General features: G+C 44.9%; 2 protein-coding genes and 1 long non-coding RNA gene across 3 annotated transcripts; all 3 read right to left on the reverse strand.

The window, feature by feature from the left end:
• Positions 1–2808: 2808 nt before the first annotated feature.
• ubap1lb (ubiquitin associated protein 1-like b) lies at positions 2809–11719 on the reverse strand. The gene is given in 8 exon segments (XM_007905942.2): positions 2809–2948; positions 2950–2991; positions 3718–3819; positions 4846–5055; positions 5629–6417; positions 8718–8860; positions 9084–9140; positions 11045–11719. Coding segments are annotated over 7 exon segments (1413 nt in total). The 5' UTR covers positions 9121–9140; positions 11045–11719; the 3' UTR covers positions 2809–2858.
• A 1377-nt stretch (positions 11720–13096) lies between these two features.
• LOC121850872 lies at positions 13097–16092 on the reverse strand. The gene is made up of 3 exons (XR_006085795.1): positions 15418–16092; positions 13461–13517; positions 13097–13237 (listed from the first exon to the last, which is right to left on the reverse strand). It is a non-coding gene; the product is annotated as an uncharacterized LOC121850872 (long non-coding RNA).
• A 741-nt stretch (positions 16093–16833) lies between these two features.
• Positions 16834–20600, reverse strand: pdcd7 (programmed cell death 7). Its single transcript, XM_042344017.1, has 5 exons — positions 19449–20600; positions 18445–18583; positions 18077–18313; positions 17498–17582; positions 16834–17049 (listed from the first exon to the last, which is right to left on the reverse strand). Exons 1-5 carry the CDS (start codon positions 20598–20600, stop codon positions 16917–16919), a joined length of 1746 nt encoding a protein of 581 aa, XP_042199951.1. The 3' UTR covers positions 16834–16916.
• Between the last annotated feature and the right edge of the window lie 86 nt (positions 20601–20686).

Here is a 20686-nt window from a genome sequence, read left to right on the forward strand (position 1 = left end):
ACGGGCTGCAACCTCTTAGCCTACTGCAGAGCTTTGGGATGTCCTCCCGATGTGAAAGTCATTATACCAATGTATTTTGTATTGTAATTTTTATATTGTACTGCAGGCCATTTTACCGTGTTAATAATAATACTTATATTATTAATAATGCTGTAGTACATTTGATATAGCACCTTATCACGTTGTTGAGACATCGCGTCTCAAAGCACTTCACCGAATACACTGTAAAGTGAATTAACCTTATATTTTGTGGGCAAAACATTTTTTCCCCCCAAATAAAGTCATCTCACGCGTTGTGTCGGCAATCTCAGTTTATAAAATTATTCTTCCCCCCCACCCCCACCCCTTCAGATGCAGGGGATATGAAGTTTTACAATACTGTGTTAAATCAGTCAACAACCAGTAAATTGTACTTGGGAAAAGAGCCATATGCCAAACTGAAACTGATGAAAACCAGATTGTATTCCAACAAGCATGAAAAAGGACAAGGCTTATAGGCAACCCTATAGAGAGCAACTTCACTATAAACATCATGGGTCATGTACAGTATTTTACCCACTGAGGGATTGGCGCAAGAGAAGGTGGTGTGATGTGTTCCAGTACTTCCAACGCTCAGCTTTTAAGTCACTGCAAATGCAACATCCAGTGCAAGGCCAAGAGTGAAACGTACAGTCCCATCACAGACAGTTCAGCCTCTGCGCTTTTTAAATGAAGTGATACGAGATCGCTGTCAGATTTCACAAAGGGCAAAGCATTCCTCATGCTGCTAAGTGCTGTGAACATTCTCTTAAGGCTTTGGCACTTGTGCGTTCTTAACAAGATACCATCTTGCGAAGGTCAGCCTGGCGCAGTGGTAGTGCTCTCGTCTCTGAGTCAGAAGGGTTGTGGGTTCAAGCCCCACGTTGGGACTTGGAATCACACAGTCTAAAATGACTCTCCAATACAGTGCCGGGTGGGGCTGGGGGTATCACATTGTCAGAGGTGCCATCCTTCCGATGTGATGTTATTTCGAGGTCCCATCTGCCTGTTCAGGTGGACGTCAAAGATCCCATGACACTATTCGAAAAGAGAAGAGAGTTTCTCTCTCCTGGTGTCCTGGCCAACAATTCCCCAAATAAAATTGGTCACTCACTTTCGAGTCACAGACGCTTCAGAAAGAGGGAAAGTCACCCGTTGGGAGTAGAATTCTGAGTGCAGAATTTGAAAGAAGAGCATCTTTGACCCAAAAAGGCTTTGCCCGAACGTCAAACTTGCACATTACAATTCTCCACGGTGTTGAAGAACTCAACCCATTGCAATGGCATCCAATGTTTTCATCCTTCCCCCCCCCCCCACCCCCGTGCAAGGATCCTTTGTCCACAACACTGGCGTATTAAATAATTCCTTTATTGTCAATTTACAACACTCCAACCATCAACTCATCCCTGGTGCCATTCCCAGGATCCGTTTCTACTTCCTGCTTCTATTTCATTAGCTCTTTCTGAATTTCCATTTAACTTCTTAAAGCAAAGTCAGGTGAGTGCTCGGATTCAGAGGAACTTGGTCAAAAACACACCAAACATGCATCAATGTAGTTGCTTCATATTGTTCGGTTCCAATTGGTTTATTATTATTATTATTATTATCAAGCCTTGTTTTTAGTAAGCAGAAGACCGGGGGGTATTAGCATTGTGCTTAGAGACCAGCTCTTGGTATTAATAATGTTCTGCTATTAATTTATAATGCCTCGTTACACGTCTTCTCTAAATCCAGATGTTCTAATGCTAATAAGATGTTTTGCTTGTAAAAGGGTTCCAAGCCAGTCCCAATGTAGTACTGGAACAATCACAATCACTGAAAAAAAACTAGTTAAATTTAACTGCAAAGTAACAAAGTTTGAAACTTATGTAGTTTTATAACTAAAGCCCTAGCTCTCACACAGCATAGAGCACAGTGATCATAGCAGCCAAAATAAATACAAGTTTTTGAGGAACCATTTCAGCTCAGCTTTTAACGTACCCTGGCTTTTGAAGTTCTGCTACGGTTTGCCTTTGTTTGTGGCTGGTGAAAGCCTTGGTCATTGAAGACATCCACTCCCCATGATTAAGGCCAGGGTACATTCAGCTTTCCTGTGGAAACTAGGGACCATCCATTCACCACCGTAACAGCACAGTCGGTCATGCAAACAATTGAAACTGCATCAAAAGGCTGGAACATTTTTCTTTACAGTAAATCTGCTTTGAACAGTTCATTTACAACCTACATCAATGTTTACAATCCACATAACTGGCTTTCCCAGCATCCAAAAACCTGAACGTACTTAAACATTAAAAAAAACAGAACCACAATAAAATTACATTTATAGAAGATTGGCTTCTCATAAATGCCCACCAGCTACTTGCTGAAATGAACATGGTTTGCTTTATGAGACTTTAACAGAAGCTCTAGAGACTGTACATCAATGTTTTTGTAATCATTTCTATTCAGTCTTTACTCATATGAAACCAATGTAAATAGGATCCGGTGCTGGATATGTTTCCGTATTAAATGCATTGGATAAACACAGCAGCAGCAGCTCATTTTTTCAAATGCAAATACTTTTTTTGAAATGTTAAAATAGCTTTGCTTTCAGAAAACACTCACACAGTACAATAACAATGAGTAGTTTTTTTTTAAAAAAAGTTTGTACACAGGGATTAATGTTAAATCCCGGGAGGTTGGATCCCACTATTGAATGTACATTTAATTAAGTGAAGTTAATTAAATCCCTGACTGTCCGTCCAGTGCCTTGGGACGTCCTCCCGACGTGAAAGGTGCTTTACAATGTAATTTGTATTGTATTTACTGAACACGACACAGCAGAGTTCAGGCTGTAGTGATCAGGATCGTGTCATGAGCTCTTCCAGTGCTCTCCCCTGATGGTTGTTGTGGACGAGAAGAACTTCCTTGATATCTTCGTGTTGGAAGCCCCATCTCATTGAACTGCGTCACCAGAGTCAGGAATTCTGCCGCCTGCAGTCATGAAAAGGGCGAGTAAGAGAGAGGTCACGAGAGGTGAAAACAGTTCAGAAGAACACCACATAAGAGGTTTGGATGAAGAAGAACCCTTTGGCCCATTTGATTTCATCTTTGCTGAATGCCAACCCCATTGCAGTAACAAGCGGTTTCTTACGGGTGTCCTATGTTCTGGCTGCAGACACCCTTCCTGTTTTGTAACACAATAATCCTTGCATTTAATGTCATGCCTTATCACGTTGTCGAGACGTCTCAAAGCGCTTTCAACACAAGGTTTATTGTAAAGTGTAGTTGGCTGTATTTTAAATAGATTGTGGTGTTATTTGCGACTTTCGCAAACCAGATTTGATGTACTAATTGCACCTTTCAGTTTGCGAATACCATGTAGGGAGTGCTTGCTGCTGGATCCACTGGCCAGTGTGTGTGTGAGGGTTCTGTTTGAGGACTTTTATCGATTTTCAGGCGTCACAATTAATCTTTTGGACGAGTCTTGCAAACTCTCAAAATAGGGAGAGGAAATCCCAATCAGCACACCGAGGCAAATCTCGTTTCCAACCATCACAAAGTAAATAATAATATTAATCCTTGTATTTTATGTGATCACGTCATTGAGACGTCTCAAAGCGCTTCATATAATATACTGTCAAGTGAATTGAGTGTGTATTTTGCGGGCGAATTTCCTGTTAAGGAGCAAATGCACCAATGAGGAACACACTCTCTGACCTTTGCTTCCGAGTTCTGGAATATCTCCAAGGCTTCTTCCACCAGAGGCTCCTCATAGCCCTCCTTGCACAGTCGGTCCCAGGCACTCAGGTAAGCCACAATCTGACACATAATCAGTCAGTTAAAAGACAGAACTAAAAAAGAAACTCTCCGCACATAGAGAGCAGTAATAATAATAATCCTTGCATTTTGATAGAGCGTCTTATCACGTCATTGAGATGTCTCAAAACGCTTCACAGAATACACCGTAAAGCAAATCGACTGTGTGTTTTGTGGGCGCACAGCAGTGTCCCCCACACAGTCGTGGATTGAGTGACCCAATTTTTTTCTCTTTTTTTTTGCTTTTTAGGGATTATTACCCCCGGTAAGTGATCCGCAATCAACTAACAACCGGGTTCCTACTTACTGCTAGGTAAACAGAGACTGTGTGGAGTAAGAAAGCTTATCTAAGGCTTCGCACTGCCTGGGAATCAAACCTGGGTCCTCTTGGTAGTGAGGCAAACGCTCTAACCACTACTCCACGGGACTCCTATAATATCAAACTATCAAAACCTGAGACTGCAACACAGTTAGAGATTTCTTATTTACTGCCTTGGAGGAGTGCATGTCTACAAAGCTCAAAGGGTTTTAAAATCACACAATTCAAGGTGTTGATCCCATTTATAAAATCGTGTGTTTGGGGCAAATATTTATTTATGCAGGACTCTCTGTTCTTAAAAATTAAAAATAAAGCCAAGAAAAATGGTTCTTAAGGGACCAGAGCTGCTCCGATAGATATTTATTGTGATTAACATTCGCTAATTTAGATTCTCCCCTTTTGTTGTCTCTCGTCACTATTTTCAGTGTTGGACGTTGGCTGAGAGGTTAAATGATTGTGAATCAAGAGAGGTTTCTGGTCTGGTGCCTGGCTCTCTGGTTTCCTTGCTCCTTGTTTGGCCACAAGGGCTGGATGGGTTGGTTATTGGTGGCCTTGCTCTCCCTCTCCTCCTCTCCCTCTTCCCCTCTGCTCCTCCCACTCATCCTCCTCCCACTCCCATCTCCCTCCCTCCCCCCCATCTCTCTTCCCCCCTCCCATCCCCCTCCCTCTCCCGCTCCCCCCCGTTACCAGTTAACAGATGAGTCACCAACCTGTTGTGTACTCCGTTGTCCAATGTTCTGGATGGCCCAAATGACTCTCCTGATAGGATAGCCCCGATCTACAACAGTCTGGATGAGCTCCTGCTCTTTTTGGCTCAGTGCCAGCAGCAGGTCAGAGTAAGAGTCTGGGAGAGGTTTGTGAGAATCTAAAGGCTTCGAGGTTGATGGAGGCGCCGGAAGGCAAGAGTAAGGGCTGAGAGACTGGAAAAGAGCAGAGCGAAAACAAACCTTCAGAACAGAGGCACAAGAATAGACAAGCTGTCGAGAGCAATGGATCTATAAAAGAATCTGGTTTATTTTTGCCCAGCGAGGGGTTTGTTTCACAGTCTACTAGCTATTAGCTATTCCCAGTCCCTCTCTGCAACCATCACATTCCTCAATCTCAAGGTCAGAAGGGCCCTTACCCTGGGCTATTCCCATTGTGATCAGATTACTTGTGCTATTTGGGTTCCCAAAGTAAACAGAGCATTGGTTACTTTCCTCACAACGTCCTTCGGCTGAACGATAATCATCTTGCAGTATTTTAGATTGTTGTCCGCAAGACAATCAAATCTTTACCCCTCCTCCTTCCCACCCAAAACCCACAGGTTTCTAAGTATTGTAACAATGAGGAAGCAGATTGTGGCTCATGGAAAACAACAACAACAACATGCATTTATCTAGCACCCTTCACGCAGGGCGGTGTCCCAGAGCGCTTGTTCTAGCCAAGCCGGGAGGCACGGATATTGAGATCTGGATTGAATTCTCAGGGCAGTGGTGATCGGGAGCTCTCACCGGGATTGGCGGCTTGTGTCTTCGAATGGGGGCTATAGGGCTGGGCGGGGAAGACCTGGCCAGGTGTCGCCGGGTGAAGGCGAGAGGAGGACTTCCAGATCCGAACTGCGGCATGAATGGGTTTTTGCTGTTCCTGTTGGGCTGGAGTTGAGAGAAGGATTTGCGGTAAAGTTTCTTGGGCGCTTGTTGTTGTTGGTGGTGATGATGATGGTCCTGCAGCCAACTGGGGCTGCATCTCTTGCCCACCTCCTGCTCGGCGTCTGTGCCGCTCGAGTGAGTCGACATCTTCAGCCCATAGATGTGGGGGAGTCTGGTGACGTTGACGTTCCGGTGCTTCTCACAGTATTTACTCCGCGAAGCGCTGTCCAAGAAAGGCGAGGAGGCTGGCCTGCCGTCCAGCAGCCTGGAGTATGAATTACATTTGACTCTGGGGATGGGCACTGAGGGAAGCTTGAACTTCTTGTCCTCGCTCTCGTCCGAGGAGGAGAGTTCGTCGTCCTCCGAGTAACCGTCGTCGCTCTCTGACGAGATGTAGGCGACCCGGGGGCGAATGTGGCGGTCGTCGGTCACGCTGAAACTCCGGCACCTGCGGGTCTGCAGAATCACGTGGCCTCTCATGGCCTTGGAGTAATCGCAGGGGCTGTCGTCGTTCGGATCCTCGGAGCTTTCCTCCTCGGGATCGGGGAAGGCCAGCCAGAAGGGCGGGCACGTGGGCACAGCCCTGACCCGCTCCGTCACCCCGCGCTCTCTGATCCACTCCAACACCTCCTTTTCCAGAGAGAAGTCATACTGCAAGAGATCGCACACAATACACCGACTTCACTCAACAACGGAATTAGGCCTTCGTTTGACTTACGCCCGCCACCTCTTCGCCCTCCGATCCCCCCCCCCACCCCACAAAAAAAAGTTTTCAAAGATAATTTGAGTTATTATTAATGTCTATGAGTTATTATCCCCGGAAAACGATCTGTCAATCAACCAACAACCGGGTTCCTATTTACTGCCAGGTAAATAGAGGCGTGTGTAGTAAGGAAACTTGCCTAAGGTTTCATTTCGTCCCTCCCCGGAATCGAACCCGGGTCCTCTCACTTGCGGCGCGAGCGCTTGAACCACTACGCTACAGGGGGTTTTTGGAGGAACAAAAGTAATCAACACCTTTCAAGGCCACAAGTTATTCATTTAACATTACTAAACTAGTTTTATCTGCACCCCCTTAGGCAAGAACGTACAGGAGGCAGTGGCAGCAATCTTTTTTGTAAACAAAATCTTTCACGTTTAAATACCATCAATAATCCAACAACACTTAATCACGTTCTGTTCCTCTTCAAAGAAGGGAATTTTTTTTAGAGTGAGAAACACACTTTGAACCCTGCTGGAATACAAAGTCACAAAAATAGCACTGATTTAACTCTCAAATATTTACAGGTTAAATCGCAATGTAAGCCATTCCAAATAAGACTTAAAATTGCTATCAGATCAAAGTGTTCCTTCAAAAGCTTTACACTGGCACAATATCCCTTCAGCCTAATCAAATTATTTCAGGTTAGCAGAGGACAAACTCCTAGGAAAATAACATGACATTTATAGACTGCAGGAAAGAAAGATTAATAATAATCCTTGCACTTGAGATGGCACCTTATATCATCGAGACATCTCAAGACACTTCACAGGATTTACTGGAAAGTGGATTGGTCGTGTCCCACATGGATCAGTGTCTTGGGACGTCTTCCCGACGTGAAAGGCACTATACAAATGTAATTTTGTTGTTCTTGTTGTTGAAATGAATGACCAAATTTTTTTTTAAAACAAACAACATTAAAATACAGCACCTGATTATATTGTTGGAAGATCTCAAAGCACTTCACGGGATTTATTGTAAAGTGACTATACATTTTGCAAGCGAAGGCACTGGCCAATCTGCACACCGCAGCCATGATGTGAATGGCCAAGTTTTATTAACTGGGGGATTGTTGGCCAGGACATTGCAAGACAACCCCTTCTCCTTGAAGAGTCTGGCCAGCAGTTAGCAGACAGTAATCATATGCCAACACCTTCCACGCTCCACAGATGTGCACCAGCCAGGGCTGAGTGGGGAAGAGCGAGTGTGCATGTGACTACTTCCACTTCAAACCGATGGCCCATTTATATAGTGCCCTTCATGTGGGGGGGGGGGGGGTAGTGTTCAACAGCCACGAGGTGCCAGCGTACGTGACAGCAAAGCCGCTTTGTTGGGGTCACCAGCTGGAGTAAGTTGAATCATTCGGTTTCCAAGAAGCAAACAACAATCTGCTTACACCATTTGATTAGCTTCTTGGTCCTGCTGTATGCAGGGGCTTAGTGTCCTTACATCACATAGGCTTTAGTGGAACAGCTGCTAAGCCATTCGTCCACAAAAACTCACGTTATCTAAGGAACCTGCAGATTAGGGTTATATACGCCTTTCCTATTGGTTGAGTGCCCTGTTCCAAGGCTTTAATATTCTGTCACTTAATCTTGCTGGTCAGGGTCATTCCTTATTATCTACTTTCCTTAAGGTTCTTTGGTAAATCTGGAACTCTCTAAAGATTCATTGGATTTTCTATTCACGTCTTCGTGTCCTGCAATCTATGTTTGTGTCAAACATGCTTTTGGTTGCATTAGTCATTTTGTGTTTAAAAATAACCTGTATCTCTCAATCCCCCCCCCCGCGCATTACATCAGTGGAATCTCAGGTAAATGGGACTGAATGGATTGCTCTTTCAAAAAGCCAGCAACGAGATGTTGGCCTGAATCAATGTCCATGGCATGATCTGAAAGGATAACAAGAGTTTTTCCTCCCAGTGTCCTGCCAACAATCCTCCAGATAAAATTGGTCATTCACTTAATGGCTGTTTGTGGGGCATTGCTGGGTACAAATTGACTGCCACGTTCACCTGCAAAAATCCACGGTCATTACATTTTACAGTAAATCCTGTAAAGCATTTTGTGAATGTCCTCCCGAAGCAGAAGGTATGAAATACAAGGATTATTATCAGACTGATGCTTTGTATATGCAGTATGGATTTACACTAAGAGAAAAGGAACTGAACTGTTTTGCCTTGACATATTACCTGCGTTTGCGTCAATATCTCAAAGCAATGAGTCAAGCAGATATCTGGCAGAGGGGAAATTACCACACGTTCTTCTGCAGAGTTATTCTCCAGTGCTGCAGAAATTCTAAAGGATATTTCTTCCAAACAGCTCGACGATCCACCTAGATAGTTAAAATGATCAACAATGGATTAATTAATCGGGTCAGAGTTCCTGCCTCATATACACGAACACAACACGTAACACAAATCTCCAGAATCCCATCGAACAAGATTTACCTCATGAAACATTACAGCATGAAACCATAACTGTGCAATCTGCTATTCAGTCATGTTTGCGTAATCCACTCATAATAAAATGACATTAATAATATCTGAATCACTTACCCACGCTACTGTACACCTCAGCTTCTGAGCTGCTCATTATTTCACCCCAAGTACAATCTGAAAGGAAGAAAAATAAACATCAACCACTGATCAATGAATGTTGCAAAGGGTAACAAACTCAATATTTGGTTGACTATCCCACGGTTAGAGAAGGAAAAATCCCTTGAATAGAAACCAGAAACTAGTTTCTCCCAGTTTGTTGGCAACCAATTCTCCAGATCAAAATTGTTAATTCGCTGGACACTGCTGTGCACAAATTGGCAACCACATTTGCCTACAAATACACAGTCGCTATCTTTTAGAGTACAACCTCTGAAGCGCTTTTTGAGACATTTTTGATGATGGAATAGGATGCGTTATCAAGGGCAAGGATTATTATTGTATCAAATCAAGCTGTTGCCATTCTGCCTTGGTGCATGCTACAGAAGATTGTGAACATTATTGCTAATGATCTATTCATTCTTGGGTTGTATTTAATCACATCAATTAACTACTTGGACCTGCGCACGTAGTCAGACGGGGTTGTGCCGATCGCTTGTGTTGTTCACTGGATGGGGTTTATAATTAAACTCATCCTCTGATAATGGCGTGAGTCAGACTGACTGGATTAGCAATGGAAAGATTATTCCTCTTGGGCACGTCACCAGACTAGATGGGACAGCTTTGTCTGATGTGGTCAAATGTCACCAGTAAGCAGATCAGGGGGGAGGGGGTGGGTAGAGGGATGTAAACAAATAAGCTTCACTGTGCAATGATCAGTGATCACAAACATGCCCCGAATCCAAAGCATCCACGTTAAACACAATGGGTCATTTTTCTGCATTTCTAGACATGTTTCGCCCACAACATACACAGTGAATCCACTTTACAACATATTCTGTGAAGGCAGTAAGGTGCTGTATCAAATGCAAGGATTATTATTATTATTATAGTAATAAGTTAACAGCCTTTTCAGTCAGGTAGAAGATTTCTGAAAGGGAAGTTACGATTTTATCTAAAACCAAACTTTGTTTTCCTGCACTGTCCAATACAGAGTGCAGCTCTCATACCCAAAAGATGCATCTTTTTTAACACTAAGCTGGGTTACTGCTCCAACTTGCTAGATTCCAGTACTTTTAAAAATTCACAGCAGCTTTTTTTGATACTGTATATAAAAAGGAATTGACAAACTGACTGCACGTAGGTTAAAAGGGAGTAACTTTTGAGCCGTTAAAAGTGGGTGGGAGGTGGTAGGTATCAATACGTGCCAGTCCACTTATACACTGAGTCACAGACTGAGTGTTGTGGAAAACATGAAATCACTTAAGAAACTCTCTCTCTCTCTCATTAAATCTGCTGTTATTACCAGTTGCACTGATAATTGTTTTGCAAAGCACATTCCATTCCTTCCCCATTATTGCAGCCCGTTTCCTCACATTACAAAATTGGAAGAGAAACAAATCCTTCTAAAAATCTCTCCTTTTAAGGCAGGCAGCTTGATATTTTCTCAGGTGGCTTTGACAAGAGTTGAGCATCGTAATGACTCACCCACCGTTGATTTTAAGCTGCGAAAGGAGAGGAGACGTAACATGCACCAGTGGCTAGACATTGGAAACAGGCAGTAAACAGGGCAGAAATGATTTCACTTCAGTATTTTGACGCTGAAAATTGCTATTTATATATCCAATGAACAAAAACTAAAATTAAAGGAATACAAATAGTAATTGAAACGTGAGCAGTTAATTCATCTGAAATTTCTTCATCTGAAATCCACTGCAGCCTGTTGGCCTTCAGGTGCCTTATCATGTCTACATCATAACAACAGCTGAGCACAAGTCTTATTAAAGTCCATTAAAATAAAGGGAACATCTTAAACATCAAAGAAAAAATGAAATATATAAGCCTTTTTAAAAAGCCTCTTATAACTATAATGTGTCTATAGATGTGTCGGCTAGCATTTAAAAAAATGTAGCATGGCTTACGGTGACAGATCCAACTCTGGAAGCGAGTTGTTGATATGACGAGGTCTTTCTTGTTCAGTAGCTGCTCACTGAAACCACCGCTGTGTGTTATTCTGAAGCTGTCCAGAGGAAGACTGATTGCGGATTAGTACTGCTTGCTATGATGGACAGGAGAGTCTTAAAGTATCCCTGCATTAACGTAACTAATACACTGCATTTGAACACATTCCTCCTTTTTCTTCATTTAAAATCCATTAGATAGAAAGGACTCCAGTTGCATCGATAGCCCTATTGACTTTACTTATCCAGTTTACATTTAATCCAGATATTTAATCCCAGACCCAATGAAATTCTAAACAAACAAAAGCCCGAACCAGTGTCAGCACTGGGACCAAGAGACCCAACTCCTCCAGGAAATCGTCTTGTTTGCCCAACATTAGGCGGGCAACAAACCGAACTGAACCCGTTGGGCTGTTAGATAATTACTCACTCGCCCATTAACTGAATCTCCCTCATACTCAACTGTTTCCCCACAGAAAATGAATCCAGATATTGAGTACTGATTTGTAAACGTTGAGGTCTATCAGCATTTGAACATTCTAAATTAGTGCAAAATTTTGATTATTCCCCCAAAAAAGCAAACAGTGGCTCTTCATTTTTAATCAGCATCTTAATATTTTTTTAAAGCCTAAAATACTCCTCAACAACAACAAGAAGATTTAATTTATAGAGCGCCTTTCACGTCGGGAGGACGTCCCAAGGCGCTGGACAGTTGGGTCAGGACCCGAGCAGTGGGGGGAAATGGTCAGGGTGAGGGGAGGGAAGGGAGGGAGCGAGGAGGGGGTAGAGAGTCGAGAGGGGAGCTGAAGGCACGGTCAAAGAGAAGTCCTCACTAATCTAACTGATCTGCCAGTCAAGGAACATCATAACCTAACTGCCCAAACACACCTCCCTGACCGCAGCTGCCAACAGTGGAACATGTCCCACTTTGATCACTCAGCTACTGCCGCCTGCTGGATGCAGCAGCGATCGACACATCTTACAGAAAGCGAGCACACAACCAGCACGAGGGCTTCACTCTGCACGTTTTTAAACGAAAAAATACACATCTTTGAAATACCAGTGTCTTCTCTGTAACAAATCAGAAATGCACTGTGAACTAAATTAGAGAATCATCATTCAATACATCTGTTTAAATAAGATACCCCCGAGTACAATATTCAGTGCAAATTGTGGTTGATGCTTTCTTGCTGCTCACTTGCATGTAAAGGGCAATGAAGACTGGATTTGAAATAGATTTATTTTTAAAAAAATATTTCTCGTTGGGACGTCGCACAATGCTCTTATACATCGCCCATCGCCCATTTTCTCAGTTTGAATCCTTCAGTTTTCTGCATTCAGATAGACCATCATCGAAATATTTACAAAGCTCTAAATTCAGAATGCGAGTTCCATCTTTATTTGTAGTGAAAGAGTCTTTGCAGGATACAAAATATTTCCAGTCACAGAGAACGGAGGTGAACAAGTCACCAGCTCTCACTCTGTCCCAATGCTGTTGCCCACGTGTCGTGAGAAGGTGGGACTGGAAAGACCCAGCCATGTGGTACAAAACTGCCATCGGGGTGATCTTCAGGGACGAGATATCGATCCCATTCTTGCCTAACAGGGGAAAAGAGAGAGAGAAAAATAACTAGTACATCCCCTAACACAAATACATTCTCTGCAAAATACATACAGGACTTCAGGGTGGGTTATTTGTTTGCGTGGCTGGTTGCTTCAGCATTTCACACTTGGCTCAGCAAACCGAGTGAACGCCTGCTTTGGCCAAAGCTCAGATTTTGGCTTCTCTCATCCCATCGTAGGGACGTTCTCCCGAAACGAAAGGCGATACACAAATGTAATTTGTTGTTGTTATGCAAGTATAAGAGAAAACCCATTATATAATATACAAAGGGAGTTTGCAATAAGAGTGCCACAATGTAAAAAAGACCCATCTATAACAGAAGATTAAAACAGAGTACCCATCCCTTTTCTTAGCTCAGTCTTATATGTCTCAGCCTTGACATATTACCTGCGTTTGCGTCAATATCTCAAAGCAATGAGTCAAGCAGATATCTGGCAGAGGGGAAATTACCACACGTTCTTCTGCAGAGTTATTCTCCAGTGCTGCAGAAATTCTAAAGGATATTTCTTCCAAACAGCTCGACGATCCACCTAGATAGTTAAAATGATCAACAATGGATTAATTAATCGGGTCAGAGTTCCTCCCTCATATACACGAACACAACACGTAACACAAATCTCCAGAATCCCATCGAACAAGATTTACCTCATGAAACATTACAGCATGAAACCATAACTGTGCAATCTGCTATTCAGTCATGTTTGCGTAATCCACTCATAATAAAATGACATTAATAATATCTGAATCACTTACCCACGCTACTGTACACCTCAGCTTCTGAGCTGCTCATTATTTCACCCCAAGTACAATCTGAAAGGAAGAAAAATAAACATCAACCACTGATCAATGAATGTTGCAAAGGGTAACAAACTCAATATTTGGTTGACTATCCCACGGTTAGAGAAGGAAAAATCCCTTGAATAGAAACCAGAAACTAGTTTCTCCCAGTTTGTTGGCAACCAATTCTCCAGATCAAAATTGTTAATTCGCTGGACACTGCTGTGCACAAATTGGCAACCACATTTGCCTACAAATACACAGTCGCTATCTTTTACAGTGTAATACCTCTGAAGCGCTTTTTGAGACATTTTGGATGATGGAATAGGATGCGTTATCAAGGGCAAGGATTATTATTGTATCAAATCAAGCTGTTGCCATTCTGCCTTGGTGCATGCTACAGAAGATTGTGAACATTATTGCTAATGATCTATTCATTCTTGGGTTGTATTTAATCACATCAATTAACTACTTGGACCTGCGCACGTAGTCAGACGGGGTTGTGCCGATCGCTTGTGTTGTTCACTGGATGGGGTTTATAATTAAACTCATCCTCTGATAATGGCGTGAGTCAGACTGACTGGATTAGCAATGGAAAGATTATTCCTCTTGGGCACGTCACCAGACTAGATGGGACAGCTTTGTCTGATGTGGTCAAATGTCACCAGTAAGCAGATCAGGGGGGAGGGGGTGGGTAGAGGGATGTAAACAAATAAGCTTCACTGTGCAATGATCAGTGATCACAAACATGCCCCGAATCCAAAGCATCCACGTTAAACACAATGGGTCATTTTTCTGCATTTCTAGACATGTTTCGCCCACAACATACACAGTGAATCCACTTTACAACATATTCTGTGAAGGCAGTAAGGTGCTGTATCAAATGCAAGGATTATTATTATAATAGTAATAATTTAACAGCCTTTTCAGTCAGGTAGATTTCTGAAAGGGAGGTTACGATTTTATCTAAAACCAAGCTTTGTTTTCCTGCATTGTCCAATACAGAGTGCAGCTCTCATACCCAAAAGATGCATCTTTTTTAACACTAAGTTGGGTTACTGCTCCAACTTGCTAGATTCCAGTACTTTTAAAAATTCACAGCAGCTTTTTTTGATACTGTATATAAAAAGGAATTGACAAACTGACTGCACGTAGGTTAAAAGGGAGTAACTTTTGAGCCGTTAAAAGTGGGTGGGAGGTGGTGGGTATCAATACGTGCCAGTCCACTTATACACTGAGTCACAGACTGAGTGTTGTGGAAAACATGAAATCACTTAAGAAACTCTCTCTCTCTCTCATTAAATCTGCTGTTATTACCAGTTGCACTGATAATTGTTTTGCAAAGCACATTCCATTCCTTCCCCATTATTGCAGCCCGTTTCCTCACATTACAAAATTGGAAGAGAAACAAATCCTTCTAAAAATCTCTCCTTTTAAGGCAGGCAGCTTGATATTTTCTCAGGTGGCTTTGACAAGAGTTGAGCATCGTAATGACTCCCCACCAGTTGATTTTAAGCTGCGAAAGGAGAGGAGACGTAACATGCACCAGTGGCTAGACATTGGAAACAGGCAGTAAACAGGGCAGAAATGATTTCACTTCAGTATTTTGACGCTGAAAATTGCTATTTATATATCCAATGAACAAAAACTAAAATTAAAGGAATACAAATAGTAATTGAAACGTGAGCAGTTAATTCATCTGAAATTTCTTCATCTGAAATCCACTGCAGCCTGTTGGCCTTCAGGTGCCTTATCATGTCTGCATCATAACAACAGCTGAGCACAAGTCTTATTAAAGTCCATTAAAATAAAGGGAACATCTTAAACATCAAAGAAAAAATGAAATATATAAGCCTTTTTAAAAAGCCTCTTATAACTATAATGTGTCTATAGATGTGTCGGCTAGCATTTAAAAAAATGTAGCATGGCTTACGGTGACAGATCCAACTCTGGAAGCGAGTTGTTGATATGACGAGGTCTTTCTTGTTCAGTAGCTGCTCACTGAAACCACCGCTGTGTGTTATTCTGAAGCTGTCCAGAGGAAGACTGATTGCGGATTAGTACTGCTTGCTATGATGGACAGGAGAGTCTTAAAGTATCCCTGCATTAACGTAACTAATACACTGCATTTGAACACATTCCTCCTTTTTCTTCATTTAAAATCCATTAGATAGAAAGGACTCCAGTTGCATCGATAGCCCTATTGACTTTACTTATCCAGTTTACATTTAATCCAGATATTTAATCCCAGACCCAATGAAATTCTAAACAAACAAAAGCCCGAACCAGTGTCAGCACTGGGACCAAGAGACCCAACTCCTCCAGGAAATCGTCTTGTTTGCCCAACATTAGGCGGGCAACAAACCGAACTGAACCCGTTGGGCTGTTAGATAATTACTCACTCGCCCATTAACTGAATCTCCCTCATACTCAACTGTTTCCCCACAGAAAATGAATCCAGATATTGAGTACTGATTTGTAAACGTTGAGGTCTATCAGCATTTGAACATTCTAAATTAGTGCAAAATTTTGATTATTCCCCCAAAAAAGCAAACAGTGGCTCTTCATTTTTAATCAGCATCTTAATATTTTTTTTAAGCCTAAAATACTCCTCAACAACAACAAGAAGATTTAATTTATAGAGCGCCTTTCACGTCGGGAGGACGTCCCAAGGCGCTGGACAGTTGGGTCGGGACCCGAGCAGTGGGGGGAAATGGTCAGGGTGAGGGGAGGGAAGGGAGGGAGCGAGTAGAGAGTCGAGAGGGGAGCTGAAGGCACGGTCAAAGAGAAGTCCTCACTAATCTAACTGATCTGCCAGTCAAGGAACATCATAACCTAACTGCCCAAACACACCTCCCTGACCGCAGCTGCCAACAGTGAAACATGTCCCACTTTGATCACTCAGCTACTGCCGCCTGCTGGATGCAGCAGCGATCGACACATCTTACAGAAAGCGAGCACACAACCAGCACAAGGGCTTCACTCTGCACGTTTTTAAACGAAAAAATACACATCTTTGAAATACCAGTGTCTTCTCTGTAACAAATCAGAAATGCACTGTGAACTAAATTAGAGAATCATCATTCAATACATCTGTTTAAATAAGATACCCCCTGAGTACAATATTCAGTGCAAATTGTGGTTGATGCTTGCTTGCTGCTCACTTGCATGTAAAGGGCAATGAAGACTGGATTTGAAATAGATTTATTTTAAAAAAAATATTTCTCGTTGGGACGTCGCACAATGCTCTTATACATCGCCCATCGCCCATTTTCTCAGTTTGAATCCTTCAGTTTTCTGCATTCAGATAGACCATCATCGAAATATTTACAAAGCTCTAAATTCAGAATGCGAGTTCCATCTTTATTTGTAGTGAAAGAGTCTTTGCAGGATACAAAATATTTCCAGTCACAGAGAACGGAGGTGAACAAGTCACCAGCTCTCACTCTGTCCCAATGCTGTTGCCCACGTGTCGTGAGAAGGTGGGACTGGAAAGACCCAGCCATGTGGTACAAAACTGCCATCGGGGTGATCTTCAGGGACGAGATATCGATCCCATTCTTGCCTAACAGGGGAAAAGAGAGAGAGAAAAATAACTAGTACATCCCCTAACACAAATACATTCTCTGCAAAATACATACAGGACTTCAGGGTGGGTTATTTGTTTGCGTGGCTGGTTGCTTCAGCATTTCACACTTGGCTCAGCAAACCGAGTGAACGCCTGCTTTGGCCAAAGCTCAGATTTTGGCTTCTCTCATCCCATCGTAGGGACGTTCTCCCGAAACGAAAGGCGATACACAAATGTAATTTGTTGTTGTTATGCAAGTATAAGAGAAAACCCATTATATAATATACAAAGGGAGTTTGCAATAAGAGTGCCACAATGTAAAAAAGACCCATCTATAACAGAAGATTAAAACAGAGTACCCATCCCTTTTCTTAGCTCAGTCTTATATTTTAGTGATTATATTTTAATATAGGGTCATCGCATCCTTGCTCCTCAGAACTCTTACCTTATTTGCACAAGTACATGAGGAGAGTGCTCGGCTTGCAGATAATATTGACGAAATGGCCTCAGTGGATGGTTTGAAGGCAATTCTGTAATGAAGTAAAGTGAATAGATGAGGCATTTGGTACTCCTTTATAGTTTGCCTAAATGACAATATTATCAAAAAAACATGTGGCGACTCAATCCCGGATTGTTTGTGGGACACTTGTATTTTGTGGGCAGAACACGACAGCCACAAAACACACAACAACAACAAAATTACATGGGGGTCGGGATCGGGGAGGGTCAATTCACTTTACAATATAGCCTGTGAAGCACTTTGAGACGTTTCACTAACGTGATAAGATACTATATCAAATGCAAGGATTATTATCATCATTACACAGGCAATGAGGCATATGAATCACTATCTTTAACCTCCGTCTCAATCACTAATAGTGAAGCCCTCATCACTGTACTAATGTACTGGGTCACACAGGAGCACTTATTTATCTGTAGAACAACCCAAAATATCTGTACTACATTCCACTCTTAATCTCTTTATTTATAAAACACTTAAAACAGGATCTACAATGAATGTTACCTGGATCCCCAAACATTATGAATTCCACTTCTCTCTGTTGTTCCTCCAGCTTTTCCCTCTGTTTTTTCAATTTATTCTCCCTCTCTCTTTTCCTTTCTTCCTCTTGCTCCCCTTCCAGCATGACTCTCAGGGCTCTTTCTTCTGCGTCGTACAGTTCACTCCGCTTTTTAATCATTTTTCGCAGTCCCTCAACGTGAAGCTGAAATATTTCATCGGATGAAGGAGGGGGATGGACGGCTGCGGAAAACGGGTCAGATGCATTTCGGATTTAACTTTGCCCGAAATTAAGAGTTGAACTCGTTTGCAAATATAATCAACGGGCACAAAAAAATGACTCTGCCGTGAATACGGGCTCAGCCGCCTCTCACCTTTCCTGGCTGCAGCTTCTTTCCTGAGTTTCCTCAGCTTCTCCAGCGCACACAGGATATCCAGAATCCTTTTCGCGTCTGCCTGTTTCTTTCGCACTTCAGCCAAGACGCTGTCTGCTGCAGCTTTCAGCTCACGTTCCTGCAAAACAACAACAACAACAACAAGATTCCATTTATTGAGCGTCCATTTCACGTCGGGAGGACGTCCCAAGGCGCTGTACAGTTGGGTCGGGACCTAACAGAAGGATAGCCATTGCAATCCACGCCCCAGATAATAATACTCGCGCTTCGATAAAGCGCTTTATCGCGTGGTTGAGAGGCGTCTCGGAGCGCTCCGTGGGAGATACCGCAAGGCGGTTCGCCTGCGTATGACGGCCGCTCCCCCCCAGCACTGGGGTTGGGAGTGTCACCTCAGACGATTGATTGATTGATAGTGGAGTCCTGTGGCTCAGTGGTTAGAGCACTCGCTTTGCAAGTGAGAGACCTGAGTTCAATTCCAGGCAGAGGGCCAAACCTTGGGCAAGTTTCCTTACTCCACACAGAGCCTAATAATAATCCCTCCAAAACAAAAAACAATAATAAATTGGTCATTTTCAATGTACGACTGTTTGTAGGACATTGCTGTGCGCAATTGGCCGCCGCGTTCGCCCACAAACATACAGTCAATTCACTTTACAGTGTGTTCTGTGAAGCGCTTTGGGACGTCCTCCCGACGTGAAAAGCGCTATATCAAATGCAAGGATTATTATGATTATTATTATGATTATTATTATCCCAAGCCTTGGACGCGGGGCTTGAACCCGCAACCCTCTGCGACTCAAAGAGTCCAAACAAAAAAAAGAAGACGACTCAAAGAGCGTGGCCACCGAGAGCCCGGCCGGCAACACCAAATGAGACGCAAGTCGTCCGGATGACAGCGCGGCACACGACGACGACGACGGCGGCGACAGAGAGAGGCGATACGTCCCCGGGGGGGTCGCGGCGGCGGCGGCCGCGCTGCGCACCTTCTTCTTCTCCTCCACTTGGCGGACCCGCTTCGCCCTCCACTCGTCGATCCCCGCTTCCCGCTCCGCCGCCCTCTCCCCTCGCTCCCGGCCCTCCAGGCCCAGCTCTTCCTTCTTCCTTCGGGCCCGGCTCCTCCTGGTCTCGATCCTCCCGAGTCTCCTTCGCACGGCCGCCACGTAGCCGGCGTCGGTCAGCGGCCTCAGCTCGGCCTCCAGGGCCTCCTTCAGCTCGAGCGCCTCCCGGTGGGTCTCGGCCCAGGCCGCGTCGTCCTCCACGCTCTGCCTCAGCCGCCGGCACAGGGCCGTGAGCTCGGCCGTGAGGCGGCACACGCCGAGGATGGACTCCCGCGCCTCGGCCACCGAGGGCCCGGGCTCGGGGGGCCCGCGCGGCTCGGGCGGCCGCAGCCTTCGGCGGGACAGGACCCTCGACAGCCAAAGGCGCGCTCGTTCGGACGGATCCTCGGGGCCTTCCGGGCTCCCGGCGGGCGGCGGCCGCCCGCTGAGGGTCCCGGCTGCCGGCCACCAGGCGGGCGGCGCCTCGCAGCTGCTGCTGCCGCCGCCGCCGCCGGCGCCGGCGCGGCGGGGCCCGGGCTCGTCGCTCCAAGGCGGCAGCTCCCCGTAGGCGTGCGGGAAGGCGCCGCCCGGGTCGCCGCGGCCGTGGTCCGCCGGGTGGAGCTGCCGAGGCCCGGGCCCGTCCACCCGGTGAGGGCCGCCGTTCTCCGCTGCTCTGCCCGGGAAGGGCTGGTGCTGAGGCGGCGGGTGATCCCGAAACGGGCGCTGCTGCTGCTGCTGCTGCTCCTGAGGCCCGGCCTCCAGCGGCTGGAGGCCGAGGTGATGAGGAGGGAGCGGCGGCGGCTGCTCCTGACACGGATGGTACCGACCTGCCTCCTGTCCCTGAGGAGGAGGAGGAGGAGGTGGAGGGTATCGCTCGGCTCCCGCCGACAGAGGCGGCCGCTCCCACAGGGGCCGAGGAAAGTCCCGCTGCTCGAGGCCCCACGGCCCGAATGGCGGCGGCGGGGTCCTGGCCTCCTCTGCCCTGTCCCTCCCCGGCCTCAAGTGAGGGTACGCCGGCCCCGGGCTCTCCACTCCTCCTCGGCCGAAGTAGCCGCGGCCCGGGCCGGGCGGGGGAGGCCGGTAACCGCCACGATCCATGGCCGCCGCCGCCGGCGTCGTCGTCGACGTGCCGGACGTCAGCTCCGCTCGATTGACAGCTGCTTCCACCCAATCAGCTGCCGATC

This window comes from Callorhinchus milii, unplaced genomic scaffold, assembly GCF_018977255.1.
Source record: "Callorhinchus milii isolate IMCB2004 unplaced genomic scaffold, IMCB_Cmil_1.0 Scaffold26, whole genome shotgun sequence".
NCBI lineage: Eukaryota > Metazoa > Chordata > Chondrichthyes > Chimaeriformes > Callorhinchidae > Callorhinchus > Callorhinchus milii.

What these genes read in the sequence shown, in the direction of transcription:
- pdcd7 (XM_042344017.1), bottom strand. Translation starts at nt 20,600, where the DNA reads ATGGATCGTGGCGGTTACCGGCCTCCCCCGCCCGGCCCGGGCCGCGGC. An exon ending in AGAAGCTGCAGCCAGGAAAG is followed by an intron (nt 18,314 to 18,444) that starts GTGAGAGGCGGC and finishes CGTTTTCCGCAG; the next exon opens with CCGTCCATCCCCCTCCTTCA. An exon ending in CATGTACTTGTGCAAATAAG is followed by an intron (nt 17,050 to 17,497) that starts GTAAGAGTTCTG and finishes TTCCCCTGTTAG; the next exon opens with GCAAGAATGGGATCGATATC.